We start from the raw sequence: 27,588 nt of genomic DNA, 5'->3' as shown, positions 1-27,588 counted from the left end.
GTCTCCTTTTTGTCAAGGTAGTCAAAGTATGGCCCTTGGGTAGAAATCTTTCATCTTTCTGTTGACATATGTGCTTCTTACATAATTCAGGCTGGCATGGAGTCTTTTGTTCCCTTTCGACAATTTTAGGTCAAGCCTCACTCTCCTCCATGGTTTTCCTCACAATATGCTGCTGCAATTGCCAATCGAAACCGTTACTTCCATATCTATCAGCAAAACAATTCTCCAGAAAACAAGCGTCTGTTTATTACTGCTAGAAACCATTGTTAAAAGGTTTTATTTAACATAAAAGCGCGCTATTCTCAGGTCATGAAATCTCTTACTTCATCACAAAAATTAGGTTCTCGTGACTTCTGGAGAATATTTAACAGTATAATTAATAAGGGCAAAACTTTAATTCCACCTCTCTTGTATGGTTCAGACTTTGTCACCTCATCTAAAGACAAAGCTGAATTGTTTGCTAAGAACTTTTTATCAATATCATCTCTTGATTCCACTTGTTGCGTTCTGCCTGATATTACCAACAAACAGGTTGATCCATTACATGACATTCGTATCACTCCAGCTTCTGTATCTAAAGTAATGTGCTGCTTAGACTTTTCCACAGCTTGTGGCCAGATTGTCTTGCAAAAGTGTTCTCCGGAGCTGTCTTCTATACTCTCAAAACTATTCAGCAAGTGCTTATCAGAGTCTTGTTTTCCAGCCTGCTGGAAAGCGGCATCTGTTATCCCTATCTTCAAAAATTCTGGAGAGCGATCTGATTTGTCTAACTACTGCCCCATTAGTCTTCTTCTTATCATAAGTAAGGTTTTTGAATGTTTAATTAAGAAACACTTAATTTCTTATCTTGAATCTAATAACTTACTTTCTGACCATCAATATGGATTTCGATCTTCTCGTTCTACAGCTGATTTGCTAATAGTAATAAGATGTTTTATCGTGCATTAGATAAAGGTGAAGAAGTTACGACTATTGCTCTTGACATTTCTAAAGCTTTTGATAAAGTTTAGCATGCTGGTCTTCTCCATAAGCTTTCTTCTTATAGTGTATTCTTTAAGATTATTGAATCCTTCCTTTCCAATCATAGTATAAAAGTTGTCCTCGATGGACAACTTTTATACTACGATTCAACAACAAGACAAGGTTCTATCCTTGGCCTTATACTCTTTTTAATTTATATTAACAATCTTCTAGATATTCTCACATCTAAGGTGGCATTGTTTGCTGATGATGCTACCATTTATTCTTGTCGTGATAAGAAACCAACACTCTCTGATTGCTTGGAAATGGTATTTGAGCTTGAAAAGGATCTCACTTCTGCTACAGCATGGGACTCACAGTGGCTGGTGTGTTCAATACAGATAAAACTCAATTTTCTTTAGCCAATTATTTTTGCAATAATTTAGATCCTCCTATATTTATGAACATTGATGTACTCAACGAGTCATCTACTCTTTATCTTCTAGGATCAACTCTTACTTTCTGATCTTACTTGGAAACCATATATCAAATCAGTTGCAAAATTAGCATCTGCTAAGGTTGCATCTCTTTATCGAGTTTGACACTTTCTTACTTCGGATTCTTTTCTCTATCTCTATAAATCTCAAATTCGGCCAACAGTATGAAATACTGTTGCCATATCTGGGGTGGATTTTCTAATGATGCCCTTTCTCTTTTAGACAAAGTGCAAAAACCCATTGTAAACATAATTGGACCTGCTCTTGCAGCCAACATGCAACCATTATCACATCGTCCTAATGTTGCTTCTCTTTCTCTTTTCTACAAATACTATAATGGGCACTGCTCTAAAGAGCTAGCATCTCTTGTGCCATCTACTAAAATTCATTCTTGTGTTGCTCATCAATCAATTAAGTCTCATCCTTTTACTGTGACTGTTCCTAAGTGCTCCAAAAACTCTTATTCGTCTAGTTTTTTTCCTCGAACATCAGTTCTTTATAATTCGCTTCCTTCATCTTGCTTTCCTGATTCATATAATTTGCAATCCTTTAAGTCGTCTGTCAATCGTTATCTGGCTCTGCAATCTTCATCTTTTCTCTTCCAGTAACTTCCAACTTTAATTAGTAGTTGCTTGCAGCCTTGTTGGAAACAAAGATGTTTAAAAAAAATAAAAATAAAATATTAATTTTATAGAAACAGAATCAGCTATCTATTAAAAATTAGTAAAAAAATTCTATTACACAATCTATTTTAGTAAAAACCTTAACAATATAAAAAATACTTGGAAAGGAATGAAAGAAATTATTTAAATTTATTATAAAATCATTAATATAAAACCTTCCTGCTATAGTTCAACTCTCAAACTTAAGTTGAAACAAAATAACATCACAGATAAACTACTGTATAGAACATATTAAACAAATTTTTTACTATGCAAAACAAACTTTAAAACAAAATCATACCTTCAACATCCAAATATACTGACTATATCTCAACTCTACAAATTCTAATTTGTTCTTTATTGATCCTGTCACAGAGAATGAAATCTCTAATCTTATTAAAACCACCCTCAGAACTGGAAAGACCTTTGGTCTTCATTGCCTTCCTACATTCCTTCTTAAACTTATTCCAGATATAATTTCTAAACCTCACAGTATTATTATAAATAACTCATTTCAAAATGGTTTATTCCCAGATGCTTTCAAAGTTGCTAAAATCATTCCAATATTTAAAAAACATTCTACAATGGATATGTTTAACTACGATTAGTAAGTGATTGGGGTTCCGGCCCCTGCCCCAGCTAAAGATGCGACTTTTTGCAAATCCGGTCTTGGCAATATTATAAGATTTAGCAGGGGTTGATAGCTGGGGCTAGAAAAAAATTTATAATTTTTTTCTAGCCCTAGCTATCAATTTTTCTAGCCCTTTTTGTTCTATAATTTTACATTTTACATTTTACATTTACTTTTACATTTTACATTTTACAATTTACATTTACTATTTATTACATACTGACATATATTTATATATTTTTAAACCCTAATTTACTTTCAACAAGATTGCTAGCAACAACTATTAAGTTATGAGTTACTTTAAAATAGAGGACAGGTTAAAATATAAGAAAATGGTTAACTGAAGACTTTAAAAGTTGCAGGATGTATTAAAAATCAAAACACCAAAATGGGAAGAGTTAAAAAGTTCTTTTAATGTTCAAGGACAAAAAACTGAATTAATAAAAGTTTTTATAGCATGAAGGGACAGATGCAGTAAAAGGATGCAACTTGTTAAATAAGAAGCCAAGTAAGTATAAGTTTTGATTTATTGTAATAGTGATGAACGTTTAAACATTGACCATGATAGTATTTGTAGAAAAAAGAAAGAAATGCAACCTTACAGTAATGGGAAAGTGGTTCAAGCTTGGCAGATAAAGCAGGTCTAACTACATTTACAATGTGCTTTTAGACTTTGTATGAGATTAAGAAGGTTGTTATTCGTCAATATAGGAATGCCAATAATATGGTAATATTTTTTTGCCATAAATAAATGGGTTTTGTTGCCTTAAAAAATTTCGATCCACAAGCCACTGCAAGCCTTAGGCTGTTACAAAAGAGAGATCATATTAAAAACCGGTGCTTGTTCTAAGCAATCAAAAAGTGAATATTTTTTGTCAAAACAAGAGTATAAAGTTGAGTCCTTAGCTAATTGAGGTACTTTAGATGTAAGATTTTCATGAAGATTGTTATTGTAGATAAGAAACATTACAGGAGCAAATATATAACTTTGTGATACCCTTAAAGTTACTTGAAATAAAGGTGAGTGTAGGCCTTCAGGAATAACTTCAATTCTGCAGTTAGAAAGAAATAGTTTATTAATCTCATATAAAGAAACTAATAATAGAGTGAAGACTAGTCATAGGATAGTTGAAGAGGTCTAAGTGTTTTCTAGAGTTTTGAAAAATTGGAACCACTTATTTAGCATGTTTTAAAAGTTGAGCAAAAATTGAAGAGAATTCTGGAGAACACTTTTTTAAGACTATGATGGAAATCTTGTCTGAAGCACAAACTGTTGAAGTGTTCAATTTAGAATTAACTTTAGCATTAGAAGCCATAGGGATTTTAAGTTTAACAATGGGTTAATCTGTTTAACTGACAGGAAGAGTGTGGCCATTAGATTCAAGAGTTGAGTTGAAGTAAGATTTTTTTGCAAAAAACTCTGCCTCATTCTGGGAAGAAGTAAAAAGTCAGACCCATTAATTAGAGATCAAATGTTAGACTTACTTTAGTTAATGACACTGTTAAAGACTTACCAAAAGTCTCTAGATCTTAACATCTGAGATAAGATACAAGATTTAGTAAACTTAGAATAACAAAACTTAACATCAGACAGGATCTTTTTACATTAGCTTCTTGGAAAAAGGGCATTTGTTTATAAGAGAGATGTTTTTGTAAAAAAGATGAAAAAAATGATTACTTTTAATAAAACAACTGCTCAAGATAGTAAAAAATGCAAAGTAAATGAGGCTTGACTTAATATTGAAGAGAAGGAATAGAAGCTTCCAAGCTTTTATTCCTTCTGGAGAAAGATGCGCTTTATGCATACATATTATGGGTATAAACATATATTTTTGCTATTTATTTAGATGCTGGTAAACGATATCCTTTCATATTTGTATAAACTTTAGTATTAATATGCTGTAGTATTTGCCAAAATAGAAGATGATCAGATGAATGTGTTGTGTGATTCTAACACAACAAGAAAAAGGAGGCATAGTCTTAGACAGATCAGTAAAAAGTGTCTTATTGTACAACATTTGTTAGAGAAGATTAAAGTCATTTAGGTATCAGCATATAGAGAGTGAGAAGCTTCAGGAGAATATGGTAGTGATAGAAGTAAGAAAAGTTGCAGAGAGTGCCTTATATATTGTATGAATGCGGTTTAGTTAAAGAAAGAAAATGCTCTCGATTGTTTATATTAGAGAAATAGCATAAAAGAAGATAGCTAAAGCCTGATAATGATGATGATAATAATGATGATAATAATGATCATGATGGTAATGATGCTCATGTTGATCATAATGATGTTGATATATGCATATATATACATAATATAACTTGAATTTTGAATAAAAAAAGTATACTTTAGAATTTATAATTGTTTATGCAGCCCCAGTCACAGATCCTGCCCCGGCTATATTTTATCAAACCCAGCCCCAGCCACCGGTCAAATATCAACCCCGGTCGTTTACTAACTACCAACCTATCTCTCTTCTTTCTAATCAATGCAAACTCTTTGAAAAAGCTATGCATAAGAGGCTCTATGCATTTTTAAATAAATTTAAATGCTTTTACAAACACCAGTATGGGTTTTGTGCTGATCATTCCACAAACCACTCACTTATTAAAATTACTGAGTCAATTAGAAAAGCTCTTGATGATAAAAACCTTGCGTGTGGTGTCTTCGTAGATCTACAAAAAGCTTTTTATACAGTAGACCATTCTATCCTACTCAAGAAATCAGAATGTTATAGAATCAGAGGGGTACTTCTTAAATGGTTTACTTCCTATCTTCACAACAGATCTCAGTTTGTTTCAGTCAATGACTCAAAATCTACTCAAATAAATTGTTCCAACAGTGTCCCTCAAGGCTCAGTATTAGGACCACTACTTTTTCTTCTTTACGTTAATGACCTTAATAACTCAATTAAGTTTGCAACTCCTTACCACTTTGCTGATGATTTTAACTTGCTCATTATCAATAAATCTTTTAAAAAAAAGTTTACAAATACATTAATCATGATCTTGCCAATCTAGATCTTGCCAATCTAGTTCAGTGGCTTCGCTCAAATAAGCTTTCTCTCAACTTTTTTCTCTCAACTGTAGCAAAACTGATAAAACAAAAATCAATAAAAATTTAAACATTAGATCAAGTGGCCGGAAAGTCATTCCCATAAACTAAATCAAATATCTTGGAATTATAATTGATTCCAATCTATTGTTTGAATCCCATCTTAAAGATAATCTCAACAGCAAGCAGTTTTAAGAATATTCCATCTTCGAAACAAAGCTTTAAAAATAATACATTTTCAGAATCACAAATTCAATCCTAATGTGCTTTATCTTACTTCTAAGATCCTTAAACTATATGACCTTGTTCAGTTCTTGAATTGCTAGTTTGTCTGAAATACCTAACACAAAAACCTACCTTTTACCTTCAACAATTTCTTCCCCAAAAATGCAAATAACCAATACTATCTTCAATCAATTGATAATCTGAACCTAGCAGTCTTAAAATATTGTTCTGTTACTTATGGATATAAGTCCGTAAAAAACCAAAGTATAAAATCTTGGAATAGCCTTTCCTATAACATAAAAGCTCTCCATTTATTCTATGTTTTTAAGAGTAACCAATTCCATTCCTTTCTATTCAAATTTAATAAATCCAAAGATATATGATTGATGATTTTGTATTATTTTTCAATTTTAAATTTTTTCAACTACTTCAGAAATATATTAATTGATTGAGATTCGATTGAAAACCTTATTTTATCTAAAATGCTTTGTTTTCTTGCAATTTTAAAAACAGTTTATCTTAGTTAGAAACAGTTATATCATATTTAAAAACCCAGGCTAATCAATTTTTTAAATGTATTTTAGCCTTATAGTTTTAAGTAAAGCTCAAACTGGTTAATAACTTAATTATTATATTTACTATTATTTTTTTAGCAGCCAATCTTATTGTATTTCCTATTGCATTATTAAAAAAAAATTTTTTTTAATCTTTTTTTCTTACAAAACCTCTTACTTCATATTTCTTCACATATAATTAAATTTTTTATTAAAAATTATTTAAAAAATTAGAGAAAGCTAATTACATACTATTTTTTTAATTAATTTGCAATTAAATTAAAAGTGGTAAATAAGAAATAATATTATTTAAATATATTATATTAATTAAGAAATCTTAAATTAAAAAAAAAAATAATAAAAATTTAATTAAAAAAAATAACATTTCTACAACATCTGTTGAGTTATGCAACAAGTTTTGAAATGCGAAATACTAATCATAGGTTTGTAAATAATTAGGCAGGTGTTTATTGCTTTTGGCTATTGTTTTGTAGAATGCTTACTAAAGACTTAAGGGGTAAGCATAAAGACTTAAAGGATAAGCATAAAGACTTAAAGGATAAGCATAAAGACTTAAGGAGTAAGCATAAAGTATGAATGCTTACTCCTCAAGTCTTTTTCTTTTAAGAAAGAAAAAATCTCAAAAAAAAAAAAATTTACCTAAGGCATTTTAATATGTTTTATATGTCTTAAACTTGTACCCACTAGGTTGATAAGCAAACTGGTTGATTACCCACTAGGTTGATAAGCAACCCACTAGGTTAATAAGCAAAGCTGCTGCATGGAAAAACCAATTCAGCACTACTTGTTTTTTACTTCTTGTTGCATTCTTGTCTCTTCTCATGGTTTTTTACTTGTATGTTCTTTTTAGTGGCATTGTAACTCTTACTGCTATCTTTTAATTCTAAAGTTCTGATTCTAAAGTTTAGTTTCATGGTTTTGAGGCTGATTAGCAGTAAAGTTTTCTGAATTCTGTGATTGAGAGGCTCATCAGTAACACCTTTGTGATTGAGAAGCTCATCAGTAGCACATCTGTGATTGAGAGGCTCATTAGCAGCTTTAAAATATCAGTATTGATATTGCCATGTTGCATGCATGTCCTTTTTTCAATCATTTTGCTTTCTGCTAGCATCTTTCGCATAGTGATTGCTTGCAGAATTGTTAGAAGTAAATTTGTTTAAAAAAAAAAGATTATATTGGAATAAATGTTCTTAAGAATAAAAATTATTTTTATATTTTTTTGACATAGTGATAAAAACCAAAAATAAAATAAAAAATACTTATATTGATCTCAAATTATGATATAAAATCTCATTATATAACCGTATTATTGCTATTATTTTTATTATTATTAAAAGTTATGATTTAAACTTTTTTATTAAATTTTAATTTATTTTATAAATCATCAGATAAAACTTGAAAAATGAAGCATATAGTACAGTGTATTATTAAAAAACAACAGCAAATCACATAGTCTAAAAAAATTAAATGGTGATCAAATATTTTAAATAAAAGAAATCGCGAATTAAGATAAAAAATAATTTTATATCTTATTTAAATCTTATTCAATATTTTCTTATAAATTCAATGCTCGTAATTCTTTAGCAGATATGTATAGAAAATTAAAGACAGGAGTTATAAAATCTAATTTAAACTTTTTATAGTTATTTTAAAACAAAACAAAAAAACTCTTATAACTTATTTTAAAATATATTTTTTTTATTATTGTTTTTATTATCAATTATTTAATTTTTAACTTGTAACATTTAAATAATAACGAGTAGTAAAAGTAAATGATTCGGAAATGGTCTGGAAAGCAAGTTGGAAAGTTTGCTACTTCAGTTAGAGATTGAGAAAGGCAAAAGTTGTGGGCCTTAACACCTGCAGAGAAACTTATACTAGAGCCAAGCCATTCAGTATGATGAGCATTTAAGTCACCAACAACAACAATGTTTGCTGAAAGATAACGAGGGAAGGCTGGTCAATTTGATCAGAAAAAACATCAACAAGGGTGCAGTCTTGAGATGAAGGAGAGCAATGTAAAACAAAGAGAAAGGTGATAGAGTGAAGCAGTGTTATATGAAAGCACATAAAAGAATCATTTGTGGATTCAAACCTAGTTTCCTGACAAAGCTAGTTTTAAGCTAGCTTAGTTCAAAGCAAACCTAGTTTTCTTGTTTAATTGAAATTAAAGGAACAGTATGACCATAAGATTCAAGAGTCAAATTAAAAGAAAAATTCTTTGCAAATAGTACTGACTTCACCTTGGAAGAGGTAATAAGATCACTCCTATGAATGATGGCATCCATTAGAGATGGAGTGTTAAACCTATCTTTCTTAATTACGGTTTTGATGATTTTCCAACAGTCTTCAGTCTTCAGTCTAACTTCAGACAAGATACAAGATTTCGTGAAGTAAGAATAAGTGAATATAATAATAAGTAAAGTAAGTCAAATAGTTCAAGATTAAAAGCGATCTAAAAATCTAAAAGAACCAACTAACTATATGAATACCACCTATGAATTAAGGATAAAAAGAAGAAACTGAACACAAGATAGGGTCAGAGGCAAGATACTAATCAAGGAGTAAAGGTAAGTGATTAGGGTTATATGGAAAGAAAATGAATTGCAAAGTTAGCTATCTGAGTAATATATTGAGAAATACAGAAGTTATGAGCATTTTAGTGTACCGAGCTATTTAGTGTGATGTGCATTAAAGTTACCAATTACAATATTGGCAGAGGGGTAAAGAGAAAGGGCATGACCAATTTGATCATAAAAAATCTAAGAGTCTTTAGAAGAAGGAAAATGATAACAAACATATTATTCTATTCTTTAAATTTATTATTTCTAACCATGAGGGAGACTAGGTTTTTTCAAACCGAGATGAGACCGAGACGAGAAGTTAGTACTTCTTGTGAGACCGAGAACGAGACGAGAACAATTTTTGAAAACAAATTTATTAAAATCCAAGTAAAAAAATAAAAATGTAAACATGGTTTTGACACAAATAGATACAAATGACATTTGTCAAATGTAAATAACTTTTTCAAATATTAATTCAGAATTTTTTTGCCAAACTTTTCCAACAAGACAATGTTTTCTCTGATTAAGATGATTTGTTCTACTTTTTCTGGGTGTAAGTTGTGTCTGGATGATTGGACGACATTTTCACCTGAGCTAAAAACTCTCTCTGATTTAGTTGAACTTGCTGGAGTAGCTAAAATTTGTCTAGCTAATGAAGAGAGTTCTGGCAATTTATTTAAATGCAATTTCCACCAATCAAGAATTGGAAAGTCTTTTTTGGCATCAGGGAAATATTCATACTGGCACATTTTGCTCAAAATAGGATTCAGTTCAGATGTTAGCTCTTGTGTTTCAAGTCTGACATTTAACTTGCGCTTCAGTTTTGAATTAGGGAACGAATCTGCTGAACGGACTCTGGCAACAGGTTGGCACTCAACATTATCCTTAACCTGTGAGGCTAACCATTCTTTTGTTGTTTGAAATTTTTTGAAGAATAAGTTTCCAGTGTGACAAAGAGGAAATCTTTTCTCAATGCAGCTTTTCAAGTTTTTTGCATGCAAGACACCGTAGCCATTTTTTCCATCCGTCTCAATAAATTGATCAATTTTGGCATGGATTAAATAAAGAGAATCGGCGACAGTGTTAATTGTTGGAATAGACTCAGCCGACCACGTTTCTGTAGCTTCTTTAAGTGGTGCCAAAATTTCTACTGCTCCCTCGATTGATTTCCACTGTAATGCACTGATGGTCTTTAAAGAAAAAATATCTTCATTTGCACACAAGCTGATAATTGCACTCTTTAGATGTAGGACAAAAGCTATTCAATCCAGTTCACTATTCCATCTTGTATCAACAGATTGGCGTAACTGTCTATAATTGATCCCTTGAGCGTCTGATTCTGATTCAAGCAACTCAGCTGCAACTGTTGACTAGTGAGTTAAAGAAGCCAAATCTTTGCATGTTTGCAACGCATCATCCATTCCAACAGTCATTCCAAATGAGTCTCAAACTGCACATTGCAAAATATGATTGTTGCACAAGTTTTGGTCAAGGCGCTTTGACAATTTGACTGCAAGTTTCATGTTTCTTGCCTGGTGTTCACGCAGTACATTGGCAAATCAGCAGTTAAATTTAGTTCTTCTAAGAAAGAATCCAGCTTTCCTTCAATTAAGATACCTGTGTGTCTGCCTGGGAACTGTTGGACATGGGGTGTCCAGTGATGTAGTCTCCAATGTGTTTCCATCTTTTGTTTTCAAAGACTTTTTGCATTCCTTGCATTCAGCACCGTCACTTGTTTTTTGAAAATATCTCCAGATTTTGTTTTTTCTTGGTGACATTTTTGATCGTTGAAATGAGGCAAGAATATTTCTTTTCAATATGAACAATATGCGTCAAGTTGAATTCCACTGGTAATCTAATGAAATTAAGTCGAAAGTGCACCATTTTACACAAAAAGTTTATGTATTTAAAATCTAATTAAAAATATTTAAAATCTAATTAAAATTTTTTAATTAGATTTTTAAAAAAAATCTAATTAAAAAATCTAATTAAAAAATCTAATTAAAAATTTAATTAAAAATTTAATTTGTTTTTTTCAAAATCAAATTAAATTTTTAATTAGATTTGTTAAAATCTCGGAGTCAAAATATTAATTAATTAAAAAAACAAATTATTAAGCATTTTGTAAATTATAATAATTTTTAATTTGGAAAATAATATAATATTTAAGTCTCGTTCTACTTCTTGCGAGAATTTTCTATTTCTCGTTTCTCACGAGAAGTCCCATTTTTCACGAGAAACGAGACAAGATCTTGGTCATAGTTAGTTATTTCTATACTTATTCTTCATATAGTTGTTTTAAATAATTTTTAGTAAGTGATAGAAAATAAAAAATTTTAAAATTTTTGTCTTAAATTAAGTATCGATGTTCAATAACTTTTTATTGTAAAATTGTAAACCTCTCAAAAAAACTGTATCTGTACTGTATCTAATCTTTTTTTTAAATTCCTTTTTTTTTTTGTTTGTTATAGTATATAATATCTTTATATATATTATGTATATAGTATCAATAGAACTTTAAAAATGTTTTATTTTGTATTTAAAAAAATTTAAAAAGATTGAAAAACAAAATTTAATGTGCACTTAAATGTTCATAACTTCTGTATTTCTCAATATATTACTCAGATAGCTAACTTTGCAACTCCTCACTGGTTGTCAGAAAGTTTTTCCGTATTTTGTTGACACAAAAAAAAATTAAAATGCAAGACTTGAATTCTTTTTTTTTAAAATTGATAGACTGAATGTTATTAAAAACATTCAGAATATTATTAAAAACATTCAGAATGTTTTTAAAAACATTCTAGTCAATAAAATTTGCGTTTTTACGGTTTTTAAAAAAAATGATTAATTTGCAATTAAATTAATGGTTTTAACTTTCTGACAATACGGAAATGTTGGACCAAAGTCAAAAGTAATTAAAAGTGACATATTTGTTGGCAAAAGAATCATTTTTTACCTTAATGTACTCCCAAATGCTACAATTTATATATATATATATATATATATATATATATATATATATATATATATATATATATATATATATATATATATATATATATATATATATATATATAGATATATATATATATATATATATATATATATATATAGATATATATATATATATATATATATATATATATATATATATATATATATATATATATATATATATATATATATATATATATATATATATATATATATATATATATATATATATATGTAAAAGTTGTTTATCAAAAATAAAACAATATTTACATCAATAAATTGTAATTTAACAAAGAATCTAGACTACAATACACAATCTAAAAGTCTAAAAAATGAAACAATATCAGTCAGTATATTTTACTCTTAAGTGATAAAAAAAATAAAGGAAATCAAGAGTATGTGTATAATAATATTTTCTAAGAGAAAATATTCATATACAGAGAAATATAAAATATACTGAGATATAGGCACATTTATGTATATAAACTTATTTGTCAACAAATTACAGACAGTTTTCATGTTAAATACATGAAATATATATCTAATAAAGAATATACTCAATACAAAATAAAAAAATATAGCAAACTTACTTAAATTAGTACCAGTTCTACTGTCTAAAAATTTTTATTATTAACCCTTCTAATAATAATAAAAAATAACAATAAAGTGATCTGGAGTGACTAAAAATCTCTTCATCTATTTCCAATCGCTCTAAAAATAGTTTCCAATTGCGCTTAAATATAAAACAAAACTTGTTTAGCTAAGTTGCTTAGTTCTTAAAAATCTGAAAACAGAAAAGCAAAAAACCTGGAACAAACATTTTAATTATAACTACTATATTTAAACAAATTAAATTAAATAAAGCTCTCAGATTTCCTACATTGTTAATGGCAAAACTACAACACTTCCTTGTCTAATATTATGATCATTTTCAAGGTTGTTTACATGTTTGTCTAAAGCATCATACTGCTCACTTCTCTGTTTAGGTTAATTGTCTAACTGAAAGTCTATAATTGTAATACTGAGATAATGTAACATGATTTCTAACCAATGTAGCACGTTCAGTGTTGTGAACCAATTGATTATGTCAACCAGCATCACCTCTTGGAAAAAATAGAGAATAAACCATAGGATCTAAGTTGGCAGACATACTTGATAGAGTTTTAAGAGAATGACCTTTTGGGTAAATAACAACTTCCCTGGAAGCAGGTGGAGCACCATCTTCCCCAACAAATACAACTGCAGCATCACCATGTGAAGGGAGATTATAGCAACGTCTATCTTGCTCTTCAAGTGAAGACATTTTTACTACTGAGACTGAGCGACCTTCTATAGCTGCTCGGCGAGTTTCTTCATCTTTTCGTTTCATCCACTTCAGCTATGTTTTTAAATGCAGGAGCAACTGGATTCTCTTCACTAATAATAATTTGCAATTGAAACAAATCATTTAAGCAAAGGTCATTACCACGTTGTCGCATTTCAAAATTTACTGCTGCAAGTGGATCATAGATGTATAGTTGACAATATGTTGGCGGAGTATTTTGATTTGGCCTAAGATTACCTGTACAATGAAAATATTAGCTATAAATGAAGCAAAAGAAAGACAGGCATTATAATTTCTAATATATTTTAAAAAATTCAGATTGGCGTTTCCATCTGCCTAATTTCTTTTAAATAAATCTTGTGGACATGGTGAAGGTTGCAAAAAAACTACCTTTCCATTATGGCAACATATAAAATGTGTTTCATCAGGAAATTTCTTAGCACCGCAATGCTGACAAATATAATTCATTTCTCCTAAATAATTATAATCTGGAATAGTATTACTTCTTGCCATACAATGCATTCTTTCGTATCTAGCAGCAATTCTAGCATTTTGTTGAGTATTAATTTCATCTCGCCTATCTCTTTCGTTTCAGCGACGATCATTTTCAACTCACCTAACCAAAGCTCTCATTTGGATTCAAATTATTTGCTGCTTGCTGAGCAGCATATCTAGCATTTTTTAGATTATTAATTTCATTTCGCCTAAGCCTCTTTTATTTCTGCAACTATTAACTTGCCTATTAACATTTCTATTTTCTAAACTAATATCTGCTTCTAGCCTAATACCATCGATATAAACTTCACTTTTAATTGAAAGTAGTAACGAAAAATCTTATACAAATCTCGAAGATTGTGAACTTTCCTATATAATTTTTTTTCTACTCTAAATAGCACACAAATAATTTTTATATATAACAAACTGTCATTTTAAATAAATTATACAATAATCTTATGACTTTAAAAAAATATATATATTAGCTAGGAGATGTTTGAAAAAAAATTAACTTAGCAAATAATAATTAAAAAATTTATTAAAAACGTGCAATTCTAATAATGAACATACTGCTAACACAGAAAAATTAAAAAAAAAAACATTGTAAACCCTTTTTTGCAAGCTTCAATATTATTTCTTTAAAAATATAGTAAACATTTTTAAAAGATTCACAAAACTTTGCAATATTTTGTTCTTCTATACCACATAAATACATCATCTGATAAATCTAAAATAAAAATTGTAATGAATAAGTAAATATATAAGAAAAACATTACATACACAAAAACTGAAAATCAATGTACCTTATGGAGAAAAACTGTTGTGATTTACCAGAGTAGTAGTTGTTAAATATTATTTCATGTTAGCTTTTAGAAAATAATTTATGCTGGTACATCATGATTCCAAAATATTTATAGCAAAATCATATAATAAACAGTGCTAAAGACAAAATATCAAATTGAGATAAAACAATTTGTATATATGGCAAAATAACTTGTCTTGGCTTTTAGTGAGTGATTAAAAGCAGTGATTTTTAATAATAAAATAACCTATTTATCATTTTTAACATCACAACAATAGCATACACCATATGTTAATATAATATGCATATAACAGAACTTAAGTAACAACATTACGCAAATTGTTATTAAAATACATTATTGTGTTTTTTTAGAATAATTAATAATAAAGGCTTGAAAACACCTAGACCTAAAGCAGTAACAGTTTGACACTAAACACTGTTGTGTAACCCACTGCTATAAGTACATCACTTAGTGCATACAACAACACATAAGTACAACACATAAGTACAATCCACTACTATAAGTACATCACTTGGCTGGCAAGGTTGACAAATTTTGCTCTACATGTTTACCAAGTCACAGCACTTTGAAGACATGGAAACAACATAATATAAACATATGTACCAACTATAAACACAATATGTATTTAACCTTATATACATATTAAAACACATTTATAAAACAATTATATGACACATATTAACACATACACAAACAATAAAAAAACACTCATCATTTTTATAAAAACACATTGGTAAAATAACTATAAAGCACATATTACCACATACACATACTTATCAAAGTAGCGTATATGCAAACAATAAACATGTGCAAACAAAAATTTTAAAAATGGCGCGAGAAAGTTTAAAAAGATTCATATATATATACAAACAATACTCTTTACCTTCATTTTTTTTTTTTTACATAAGAACTGTAATCCAAATAACAAAATTTAACCTTTACATACAATAACATGTGACATGTTATGTTAGTGTTGGTACAAAATTTAATTTAGCATCACAGAAATTTCAAAGTAGTAATAACCAATTTTATGAAATTAGCATTAGTATAACTTTTTTGTTGCGTAAAAAATAGTTAGGCCTCATCCATACCCCAATTTTCCTTCTAAAAAATAAAATATAAGCTCAATAATAACAAAGCTGCTATAAAAAAATAAAGCTAAAAGAAAAACTAAAACAAACAAAATGTAAATGATTTAAAAAATTAAAAGTAGTGATCCTTTCTACTTTATATCTAATAAAAATGTTATATATAAATTGCTTAACTATTTTCTATACTTACTTCAATTATAATATGATCTTAACAATAATTATTTATCTTAATATGATTCTTTATGTAATATTACTAAACTAGTAAATAATAGTTAAATTCCAAAAGGTAAGTTTTAACTCGCTTACAAGATCTTTCTCCAGTGACCGCGTGCATTTTGAGAATGCGCTCTTTCAAAGCCTAGTAACTAATGAAACAACGTTAAATGTTAACTTTAGCAATTATATTAAGATTATTTTAGCGTTTCTTTCCTTAACTACCCTTCATTTTCCATTGGACATATGTCATTTTGTATTTTTGCACTCTACAAACTTAATTTTAATTTATTATGCTTCTTTAAGGTACACACTGGTCAGTGCAGCTCTACTAGAACACATTGCATTCACAAAAAAAGAATTAAAAAAATTTTAGATTTTATTTATTTTGGTAAATATAAAATAATTGTAAACATTGTTTTATTTAGAAGATCAATATCAAAATACTGACTTTCATAATCAAATGATCAATACTGTAAGTCTATTTTTTATATATACATGTATATTATTGCTTGGTATTTATTTATTTAATTGAATTATTTTATTGATCAAGTATAATATTTAGTAACTTTTTATGAATTTTTGCTAAACTTTGTCTTTACTTATTTCATTGACTTTAAAATATTTGACTTTTATCTTGCATTTGTAGCTTGTGGCTTGAGCTTTGTAAGACAAGCTTGAAATTATGATTCAATCTTAGTTGGCTTTCTTAGACATTGGCTTAACAACCTTACAAAAGGTGGTCTTAGCTCTGGTATCTCTCACCTTGAAAACAACTCTCTTTAAACATAAAAATGTTGCTTTTTAACCTTTTCCCTTAATTGTTGTAAACAACAAGTAACTAAGAAAATAAAATAGTTTTGTTTAGGAAAAAAGCTTGTTTTGTTTAGGAGCCAGCTAAAAAAAAGAACATGTGTACCTCTATTAATGAGCTGTTTGAAGGACAGTCATTTCCATACCGTCTTTTTTTTCTCGTCAGTGAAAGTCATCGTTTTGAAAATGTAATAAATTGGAGCTTTGATGGAAGTTGCATTGAAATCCCCTCTCAATTAAATTTTTTGAATAAAGTTTTGCTCAGGAGAAATCAAAAGATTTTCAAAACAGAATCTATGAAGTCTTTCGTTCGGCAATTAAATTTATACGGATTTCGAAAGGTTAGTTTTTTATAAATATTTTATTTCCTATTTGATGATGATGTTCTCATATATATATATATATATATATATATATATATATATATATATATATATATATATATATATATATATATATATATATATATATATATATATATATATATATATATATATAGAGCAATAATAAATTAGTAAAAAACACTTATCTAACTTTTTTCTTCAACTTTAAGTTTCACCATTGCTGGATCATCAGGAAGAGTTCCTTCTCTTCCTGATGATCCAGCAATCGTGAAACTTAAAGTTGAAAAAAAAAGTTAGAAAAGTGTTTTTTACTAATTTATATATATATATATATATATATATATATATATATATATATATATATATACATACATACATATATTAATATATGTATACATATATATATATATATATATATATATATACATATATATATATATATATATATATATATATATATATATATATATATATATATATATATATATATAAATTATTCAAAACGTATATCTATTTTTTGTCTTTAACAAATTGTTTCTCCATCAGTAGCTTCCTGATAAACCTACTAATGGAGAAACAATTTGTTGTTTTATAAATAATAAATAATTACTAATTTATTATTGCTCTGTTTTTTAAGAACATTGAGCATTCTATTTGTAGAATACACCAACATAATTATATATATATATATATATATTATATATATATATATATATATATATATATATATATATATATATATATATATATACACACACACATATACATTGACTTATTTAAAGCCCATATAGCCACATTAGATCATCCCTATATAATAGCTATTACAGAGACCTGGTTCAATTTGTCATCGCTTACCTCTATAAATAACTACACTGAATATTTACAAAATAGTTAAGCAAAAGGTGGTGGCGTATCTATTTATATTAGAAATGATATTCTTTCTTTTAATTGTGAGTTCAATGATCAGCAGCGGGATGAGCAAGTTTGGTGCAAGATTGTAGGGCATAAACGTATTCTAATGGAGTGTATTTATCGTTATTCTCGGACACAATATGAGTCTAATGTGCAAATTAATAAGTCTATTGGACACGATAAAACATCTGTTGATAATGGAATATACACCAGTTTGCTTATTGTTGTTGACTGCAATGATATTAAATGGACCTATTTTGGTGGTCAATGTATTAAAGGAAAGCCTGCCAGTAGTGAATTTCTTAAAAATATTAGCTACTGTTTTCTCTCCCAGTTCATTACTGAACCTACTTTTCTCAACAACACGTTAGACTTCGTATTTTCTAAAGACCCTAAAAGATTTCTAAAGATCGCATTTTCGATATTGTTGTTGAGCCTGCTGTAGGCTGTACATCAAAAAATCGCTTTCATTGTTCGTTGCTATGGGACTTTAAACTATCTTTTTAAATCAATATATCTTTTTTTCATAAATTAAATTTTATCTATGAAAAGGTGGTTATAATGCTTTTCGTCTAGCTCTTGATGCATTAGATATGTTCAATAATTAATCAGCTGATGAGTGCTTTTAATGAAAGTGTGTAAATCAAATCCAAAGAAGCTCTATGTATATGTAAACAGGCAAAAACCTTGTATTGTAGTGAAATTCGACCGCTTTTTAATTCTGATGATACCCATTTTGTCAATAAAAAGCTATTGTTGAATGTCTGAACAACCAGTTTTACAAAGCCTTCTCTAAACCAACCAATCTGGTAAATCTAAACTTTCCTCTTTGTAATAAAGCCTGCTGTGAACCAAATTTTTAAACACTTTTTAATCCTTATAAAATTGAGTTACTCCTTTCTAAGGTGGATAACACCAAAGGTACTGGTATTGATGGTATTCATTCGTTTGTACTGAAAAACTGCAGCAGAAGTTTTAGTGTACTGCTTTCACTTATGTTTATAAATTTATTTAAGTCAAACCTGGTTCCTGATGTTTATAAACAGAAAAATATCAAACCAATCTTTAAAAAAGGCTCATTCACAGATCTGGGTAATTTTAGGCCAATCTCTGTGACTTTTGTCTGTGAATTTTAGGCCAATCTCTGTAGGAAAATTAATGGAGAAAGTTGTATATGATATGATGGCTGATTATCTACTCTTAAACAATCTCTTGTCGAATCATTAATATGGATTTGCAAAATTAAAATCATGTGCAGCTAATCTTTTAGAGGTGCTTTTATTTGAATTTTTTTTGAATCTTTTAGATTATTACTAAAGCGCTTAGTAATGGATGTGCTGCCATGCTAATTCTCTGGGATTTTGCAAAGGCATTTCATAAAGTGTCTCACCACCTGCTTCAACTCAATTTAGCTGGTTATGGTTATTGTACCAAAAAATAGTTTGGTTAAAAGACTTTCTCAGCATCAGGAAGCAGTGTGTTGTTTTGTGTGAATTTTGTTCAGACTGGATTAAGTATTGATGTATTAAGTGGTGTACCCCAAGGCTCTGTCATTGGACCACTTTTGCTTTTTATTTTAACAATGGTATGCTAGAACTTGTTGGAAATTATTGTAAATAGTTTGCTGATGATAGTCAACTAATTTTAAAATTTAAAAGTGTACATGATTTTGTCCATGTCCAGACCATGAATTTGTACAATGCTGTACTGTCGACATTTCTATATTAATAAATGGCAACCTTCTCACTGAGTCTTCTTCTTTACGTCTTCTTGGATTATTGTTTACTACTGACCTTTTCTACAAATACTATCATGGTTGCTGCTCAAAGGAGCTATCATCTCTAGTTCCATCAACTAAAACTCAATCTCGCTTGACTCGTCATTCAGCTAAGTCTCATTCGTTTACTACATCTGTCCCTGCATACTCTAAAAACTTTTATTCATCTAGTTTTTTCCCCTGCACTTTAGCTCTTTGGAACTCTCTCCCATTTTCATGTTTTCCTGACTCATATAACCTATAACTTTTCAAGTCTTCTGTCAACAATTTCCTTGCTCTATAACTCTATTCTTTTTTTCTAATAACTCTCAACTTAATAGTGGTTGCTTGCAGCCACTATTAAGTTGAGAGTGAACACTAGATCAATAGCCTTGTTGGGATTGAATCAAAATAAAAATAAAAAAGGGTAATATGTTATTTAAATGAGTGGTCTAGACTGGTGTATGGATTTTAGCATCAGCTAGTGTAAAGTTTTAAAGTTTCATGGCAGATCATTGTATCTCAATCAATCTCTTTACATGGTAGATGATGCTGGATGATGATGATGATTTGATCATGGTGGATGATGCTGAAAATTGTTTTCAATTAGAGAATGTCTGCATTGAAAGAGCACTCGGAACTTATATAAACAACAAGACTAAATAAATCAAGCAACACTAAAGGCTAATATGGTTTTAGGAATGCACAAGAGAACTTTAAAAAAATGGAATGTGTGTATGTTTCTCAAACTCTCCACAGCTTATTTTTGTCCTCTGCTTGAATACTGTGCACTAGTTTGGAATTCACTCTTTAGAAAAGATATTAAACTGTTTGAACAGGTACAGAGACATGCTACTAAATTAATGCTGCATTTGCAGAGTCTTAGTTTTAATTCACGTCTGGCTAAATTGGGTTTAACAACTTAACATGAACGCAGAATAAGAGTCAAAGTTTTAAAATTTCCAAAATTTTTAGTAAAGTAGCAAAATCCCACTCTCAGCCCATTAACAGCAAATGACCCAGTTGGTGGTCCACACAGTGCGGAATACTGAATCCAAAGAGAGATTACTAGGTATTCAGTCAGGCATAACTTTTTAAGCAATTACTTAGTGCCTAAATGGAAGTCTGCCAGATTTTGTTGTTGCTTCAGAGTCGGTTGACAAATGGTTTAGTTCAATTGAAAGAATAAGTATGTCATTTTTTTCCGTGGTTATTTTAAAATCTTTTAAACTGTTTTGTATTTTGTTTACAACATGTTGTGGTTTCAAAAAAAGTTTTTTGATTTAACTTAAAATTAGTTTAAAAAATGACAAAAGAAGAAGACATAAGAGAAAAAATTATGCACAAAAGTTTGGAAAATCCTAATAGTAACTACAATTCGACAGCGAAAGCGATGCAAATACATCCATACACTGTTAGTTGTATAATTCAACGTTGTTTTTTTTTAAAAATCGATCAAACACAAATCTGGTGGTAAAAGAAAGGAAAGTTTTAAAGATATAAAACTAGTTAAAAAACTGGTTAACAGTTCTATGATTAACCCAAGCTTTTCACTAAAGGGAGCGCGCAAATATTTATGGACTTTCTCATAGTTTTGTTGTAAAAGTTCGCAATAAACATGGTTTTCATTCTTTCAAAGCACAAAAAGTGTTTAACCAATCTGAAACTTAACAAAAAAGTGCAAGAAACTGCTGCAAAAAGTTGTATGACAATTTTATTTCTAAATATTTCTGTATTATTGAGGATGATGAAACTTATATCAGATAAAATCATCATCGAATTCCTGGTCCTGTCTATTATATTACTGAATATAGAGAAAAAGCAGATAAGAAATTTAGATACACAAAACAAGACAACTTTGCTAAAAAAGCCTTGATTTGGCAAGCTATTTGCAGTTGTGGTAAAAAATCAGCATCTTATATTTTTCAGTCCATCCCTTTTAGTCAAATATATGTTAAAGAGTGTTTCTAACGCTTTTTACCTCTCATTAAATCACATGAATAACAGACCTGTGTTTTTGCCTGATTTTGCTTTAAGTCATTATTGTAAACTTGCTATGGAATGGTATAAAAAAAATTAATGGGAATTTTGTGCCTAAAACTGAAAATCCTCCAAACTGCCCAGAATTAAATGTACTGGGCTATATAATAATATACACACAGATATATATATATATATATATATATATATATATATATATATATATATATATATATATATATATATATATATATATATATATATACACACACACACACACACAGATATATATATATATATATATCTTATATAAATATAAATATAAGATATATATATATACTGAATATTTATACATAACATATATATATATATCATGATAAGATATATATATACACACAGATATATATATATATATATATATATATATATATATATATATATATATATATATATATATATATATATCTGTGTGTGTGTGTATATATATATAAATATATATATATATATATATATATATATATATATATATATATATATATATATATATATATATATATATATATATATATATATATATATATAAAGTTTTGTTTTTTATTGAAAAAGTAAAAGTTCTGTTTAGAATGTGATGCCTTTTTCCATAATTCTTTTTATTTTTTTTATAAAAACTTGGGTCTTTCTGACCATTTCACCTTAAAAATTAAGAAGATTTATTTGATATTCTGTTACAAACCTTTGTTTTTACCCTCTTCTACTTACCTTAATCTACTTTAAGGCTAGTGCTTTTTTTTAGGTACAAGTTGATAAACAAAACTATATGCGAGAAAGGCATTCGTGGCCAGAGGCTGTATTTGCGCATCCTTTCTTTCAAAAAGGAAGAGCTGATTTGCTAGGTATATGTATATTATGTATTATATATTTATACATTATAATGCAAACAATATTTATGTTAAATATTGTAAGCATGTACAAAAAAATGTTTTTTTAATAAATTAAAAAATAAAATTATTTCTTTTAATAGACCACGTTAAAAGGCGTGTACATGTGAAGTTGAAATATACGTGCCCTCGTGAGTATATGTTTTATCCAAATATTACCGACAGTTACAGTGATGTTTTAAATACTGGGCAGGAGCCACTATTTTCCTTTCCGCAATATTTTTCAGGAGACACTCATATTGGTATGTGTAATTAGTTACTTTTAGGAAGTAAGGGTTAAAACTTATCAACTAAACGTTTAAATGTTTTTTGTTTTTTTATGCGTTAGAGCGTACTCCTTACGAAGTTGATCTTTCATATGAATGTGATCCTCCCTATGATACTATAGATGCTAACAGTGCAGTAGCTTTGCAATTTGTTTTGGAATCATTTTGCGAAGAAATGTTTGAAGCTTGTGAAAGCAATAACTGTCACGAATAAAAAGAAAAAAAGTTTATTTCTAAAAAATCAATTTGTTTACTGCTAGTCTTCAGTCTACCAACTTTGATAAAAAAACAGACGTCACCGTTCATGTTTTTTATTACAAATATTTTATAATTTACGAAAAAATTTCTATTATATTATGAGATAATTTTTTTACTATATAGCTTTTTTTTCTCCTTATAGAACGAGATTATATTTCTATTATATAATATATTATATTACGAGATTATTTTGTTCTTTAATGTTTACAAAATACAGCAGATATTTTTAGATTAATAGATTTATAGACTTTATAGATTAATAGACAGATTAATAGAATATAGAAAGTTGAAAGATACTAAAAATACTAAAACACAAATTTATAAAAAACAACTATTTTGCCAGAAATTTCATTTCAAACCTTTCCTCATTTTTCATAATATGGCGAGATGTCATTATTCTAGCGTTACATCATCATTTTTAATCTTTCTTGTCCACTCCTAGTTGATAGCTTTTTTGTAACGTCGTTTCGCTAATTGGAAAAAAAAAACAGTTTTTTTCACCACATTTTGTTAGTTTTTTCTCTTTTTTTTTTAAATGAAATGCGAATTAAAATGCCTTTAAAATGCGACTTAACGGGTGATGCGTAAGTTATCGGACAAAATAAAAACGTCAATATATTATTTATAAATGAAAAAAAACTATTATTATATTTATTTTAAATAAAGTATTATTTTTTAATAAAAATAAGTTATTTTTAAGTGAAAAAACACAATCTGCAATTGATCTCAATTTTGCTCTGACGTCTTTCATAAGCGACTGTAAAAAATTCAAATCAATTTCTTGTAGTTTTAATTTAATTCGATCAATAAAAACTTGCTCTGTTGAAGCTTGTCTATCTCCCTCGTAAACCTGTGCCAAATGTCCCCAAAAGTTTTCAATTGGTCTTGCTTGAGGCACATTTGGGGGGTTGGATTCTCTATCAACGTAATAGACATTGGTACATCCAGTTTAGAGAATCTTTAGAATAATGAGAACTTGCTAAATCTGGCCAAAATAAATAGTTGAAGTCTCCATAATACTTGTGAATAGAAGAAGTCGTTTTTCTAAAAATTCATCAATATAGATTGATGAATTACTTGCTACAGACTTGGAAGTGCAAAACAGTGGCTCAGACATGCCAGGCTATATACTCAGACATAAGGCTATCGACAATAATTTTTTTTTAAATGTCTCTTTTCCTATAAAACGAACACTTTCTGAGCATATTTTTTTGTTGTTTGTGTAGTATCCAGAATTTCCAGGCATGTCCCCCTGCAAAAAGTATTTTTCGTCATCGATGACCAGAAGCGATTTTGTGTTATCGAGTTGGTTAACTAGTTTCCTGCTTCTTTTTTTTGCCTTTAATTGTTGTTCTATAGTGTTTTTGGAGTCTTTTCACGTTTTCTATATTTAATATTCATTTTTTTTAACTGACGACCAATTGTCGTTTGATTTACACTGTATTTAAAACCTATTTTTCTCTGACTGACCCCTTTTCGATTATTGACAAGTCTCGTTAATTAAGCTTTCTTTTCTCTAGTCTAGGATGTTGGACAACAAGGGTGCTTTCTATCAGAAAAAGATTGAACAGTTTCAAGTCTTTTTAGGTTATCATATATTGTACTTTGAGCAAATCCTTCCTTTTCAAAATGATTTACAATTTCTTTTTTTTTATATTAGGTTTATTTACAAAAAACATAGATGCTTAAGCCTATGGATAACAAAGAATCTTTTTTTTTTTTTAATTTTATTTAGGTGCCCCAAGAAGACGGACTTATCGCAGAGCACCGCGGATGAGCATTTATTTAAAAGTTCCTAAAAATTAGAATTTAATTGTAAACAATTCATAAGTTACAAAAACACTTCGTTTGTGTTAATGTAGGCTCGAATTTAGCCTCTAAAATTTGACTCTCTTAGCCGAACTTTCATTCATTCTCATAAAACTGTTATGTCAAAACACGAACTTACGGAAGATGAGTTATTAGATTCAGTCTCTTTACTAAAACCTTATATAAGTTTAGGTGTTGATGGCGTTCGTTGTAATATCATTATTAAATCAATAAATTATGCAACACTTTTACTTAGTTTATTTTAACTATAAAACTTATAGTTTTTCATGAAAGGTTGAAAATTGCAAAGGTTTTAAAACAGATTATCCTTCTGACATTTTAAATTACAGACCAATCTCAGTTCTTACTTGTTTTTCAAAGATTTTGGAGCTAATCTGTTTTGTTTTTTGCCATAAATTCGGACAAAATTGTGAGGCAGGTATGTAAACGATGGTTTATGTTGTCTAATTTCTATTCCCGTTTAAAATAAACGCAGAATTTTGTAATAAGAAACTTACATTTTAAGGGACGCCAATTGACTGGCTTAGGAGACCACTTTTCTGAACTTGACGCTGCCTTTCCCCCCTCTATATACTGTGATCAATTATGGATGGCACCATAGCAGACTTTACCAAAAAGTCTAACTTAGCTTTTATATACTCAAGATTGTCTGTTTCCCTAATGCATGTTTTGTAAATGCTAAACAGTTGATGCTGACAATACTGTCCAAATCACCAAAGTATCCAAACACCACAAGTGATGACAGTAAATATCTCAGTATAAGGCTAAAACATCACTAGTGATGACATTAAAGATCTCATTGTAATGCTAAAGCACCACAAGTGATGACAGTAAAGATCTCAGTGTAATGCTAAAACACCACAAGTGATTTTTTTTTTTTTTTTAATTTCTCTTACATTAAAATGTCACAGTACAATTATATGCCGTATATATGGTGTTACAATTAAAAAAATTCCAATAACAGCATAATTAAAAAAAAACACTCACATACATAAATATAAGCATATATACACTTACATGTATAGATGCGCACATATATAAACTGCTGACAATTAAACATAAGCTAGGATCTGAAAGAAGATCAAAAGATCTTGTCGTCAGAACCTTATAAAATACGAGCAAGCAAAGTAAAGACAAGTATAACATACAATAAAATAAAGTAAAAATTAAAATAAAAAGTAACAAAATTCAAGTTAAATAATAATTTTCAAATATTAGAAGTATCTGAGTATATTATCAAGTAAAAAAACACATTTTTTTAGAAAAGATAAAAGGAAGTTGGTTGATCGAAATTCCGCAGGACAATATTATTCCATAGATGGGGTCCACGAGAAGCAATGCAAAATTGATTAAATTTTGTGTGACAAAACGGCTCATTTAAAAAAATTATGTTTCTCATATCGTATTTGTTGTTAGGTTTGAGTTTAAAAATATTATTAAAAGTGGTAGAGAATAATTTATTTCTCCATAAATATACAAAACATAAAACTTCAAAAACATTGAGTTCAAATAAATTTAACAATCTCATTTCAGTAAAAATAGGTTTTGTATGTGTAAAACGATGAGCATAGTTAATTATGCGGATCGCATGTTTTTGACGACGATAAAGAAGTCTTAACTTTTTACAGTACTCCCCCAAGCAGTGTTAGCGTAATTTATGTAACTGTGGATAAAAGAGTAATAAAGTTGGCTTAAGCAATTTTTATTAAGATAGTTACAAGCTTTATATAGAATCCCAATGTTTTTTGAAATTTTAGTAGATACATAATTAATGTGTTGATTCCACGAGATGTTTTCATCGAGATAAACGCCTAAGAATTTTGTTACGGAATCTTTTTTTTTATTTCAGATTCGTCTACTTAAAGTTCATTTGGTTTTATTAATATTTATAGTTAGTTTATTCCACTTAAACTTTAAAATTTGGTATATGTTTTAATTCTTTATTCATAGTGGTAAAGAGTTCATAAATATAACTGCTTGAGAGGAATAGATTGGTATCATCAGTGTACAAGATACTTATAAGGTTAGAAGCTTTATTCAAATCATTTATATATATATAAAAAAAGTAGAGGTTGGAGAACTAAACCTTGAGGAACACCACATACGATATCAAAATAGTTATTTTGATAACCGTCGTTACTAATTACAAATTGTTTTTTTTTGCTAAGTAGCTTCTAAACCATTTTAGACGAGTACCTTTAGTTCCATAATATTTAAGTTTTGTAGTAAAATATAATGATTTACTGTGTCGAAAGCTTTTGATAGGTCAATAAAGATACCTAACAAGTACTGTGATTTTTCAAAAGATTTCGAGATTTCATGCACAAACAGGATTATTGCATGCTCTGTAGAGTTGCCTTTTTTAAAGCCGAGTTGTTTGTTAT

At 28.6% G+C, this 27,588-nt stretch overlaps 1 protein-coding gene across 6 annotated transcripts in view; it reads left to right on the top strand.

The window, feature by feature from the left end:
• LOC101240141 (uncharacterized) overlaps positions 1–23,559 on the top strand; it is a 57,842-nt gene extending 34,283 nt beyond the window's left edge. For all 6 annotated transcript variants that reach the window (XM_065809227.1, XM_065809226.1, XM_065809231.1 and 3 more), the window contains 5 exons: positions 16,536–16,582; positions 16,998–17,261; positions 22,706–22,805; positions 22,934–23,092; positions 23,179–23,559. In XM_065809227.1, coding sequence (XP_065665299.1) covers positions 16,536–16,582; positions 16,998–17,261; positions 22,706–22,805; positions 22,934–23,092; positions 23,179–23,330 — 722 coding nt within the window. In that variant the 3' untranslated portion in view covers positions 23,331–23,559. The remainder of the gene's footprint in view (positions 1–16,535; positions 16,583–16,997; positions 17,262–22,705; positions 22,806–22,933; positions 23,093–23,178) is intronic.
• The last annotated feature ends 4,029 nt before the right edge of the window (positions 23,560–27,588 follow it).

The sequence above is a fragment of the Hydra vulgaris genome, chromosome 11 (genome assembly GCF_038396675.1).
Source record: "Hydra vulgaris chromosome 11, alternate assembly HydraT2T_AEP".
In the NCBI taxonomy this organism is placed as follows: Eukaryota; Metazoa; Cnidaria; class Hydrozoa; order Anthoathecata; family Hydridae; genus Hydra; species Hydra vulgaris.
Note: the sequence above shows the minus strand (reverse complement) of the source record. Positions and strands in the feature narration are given on the sequence as shown.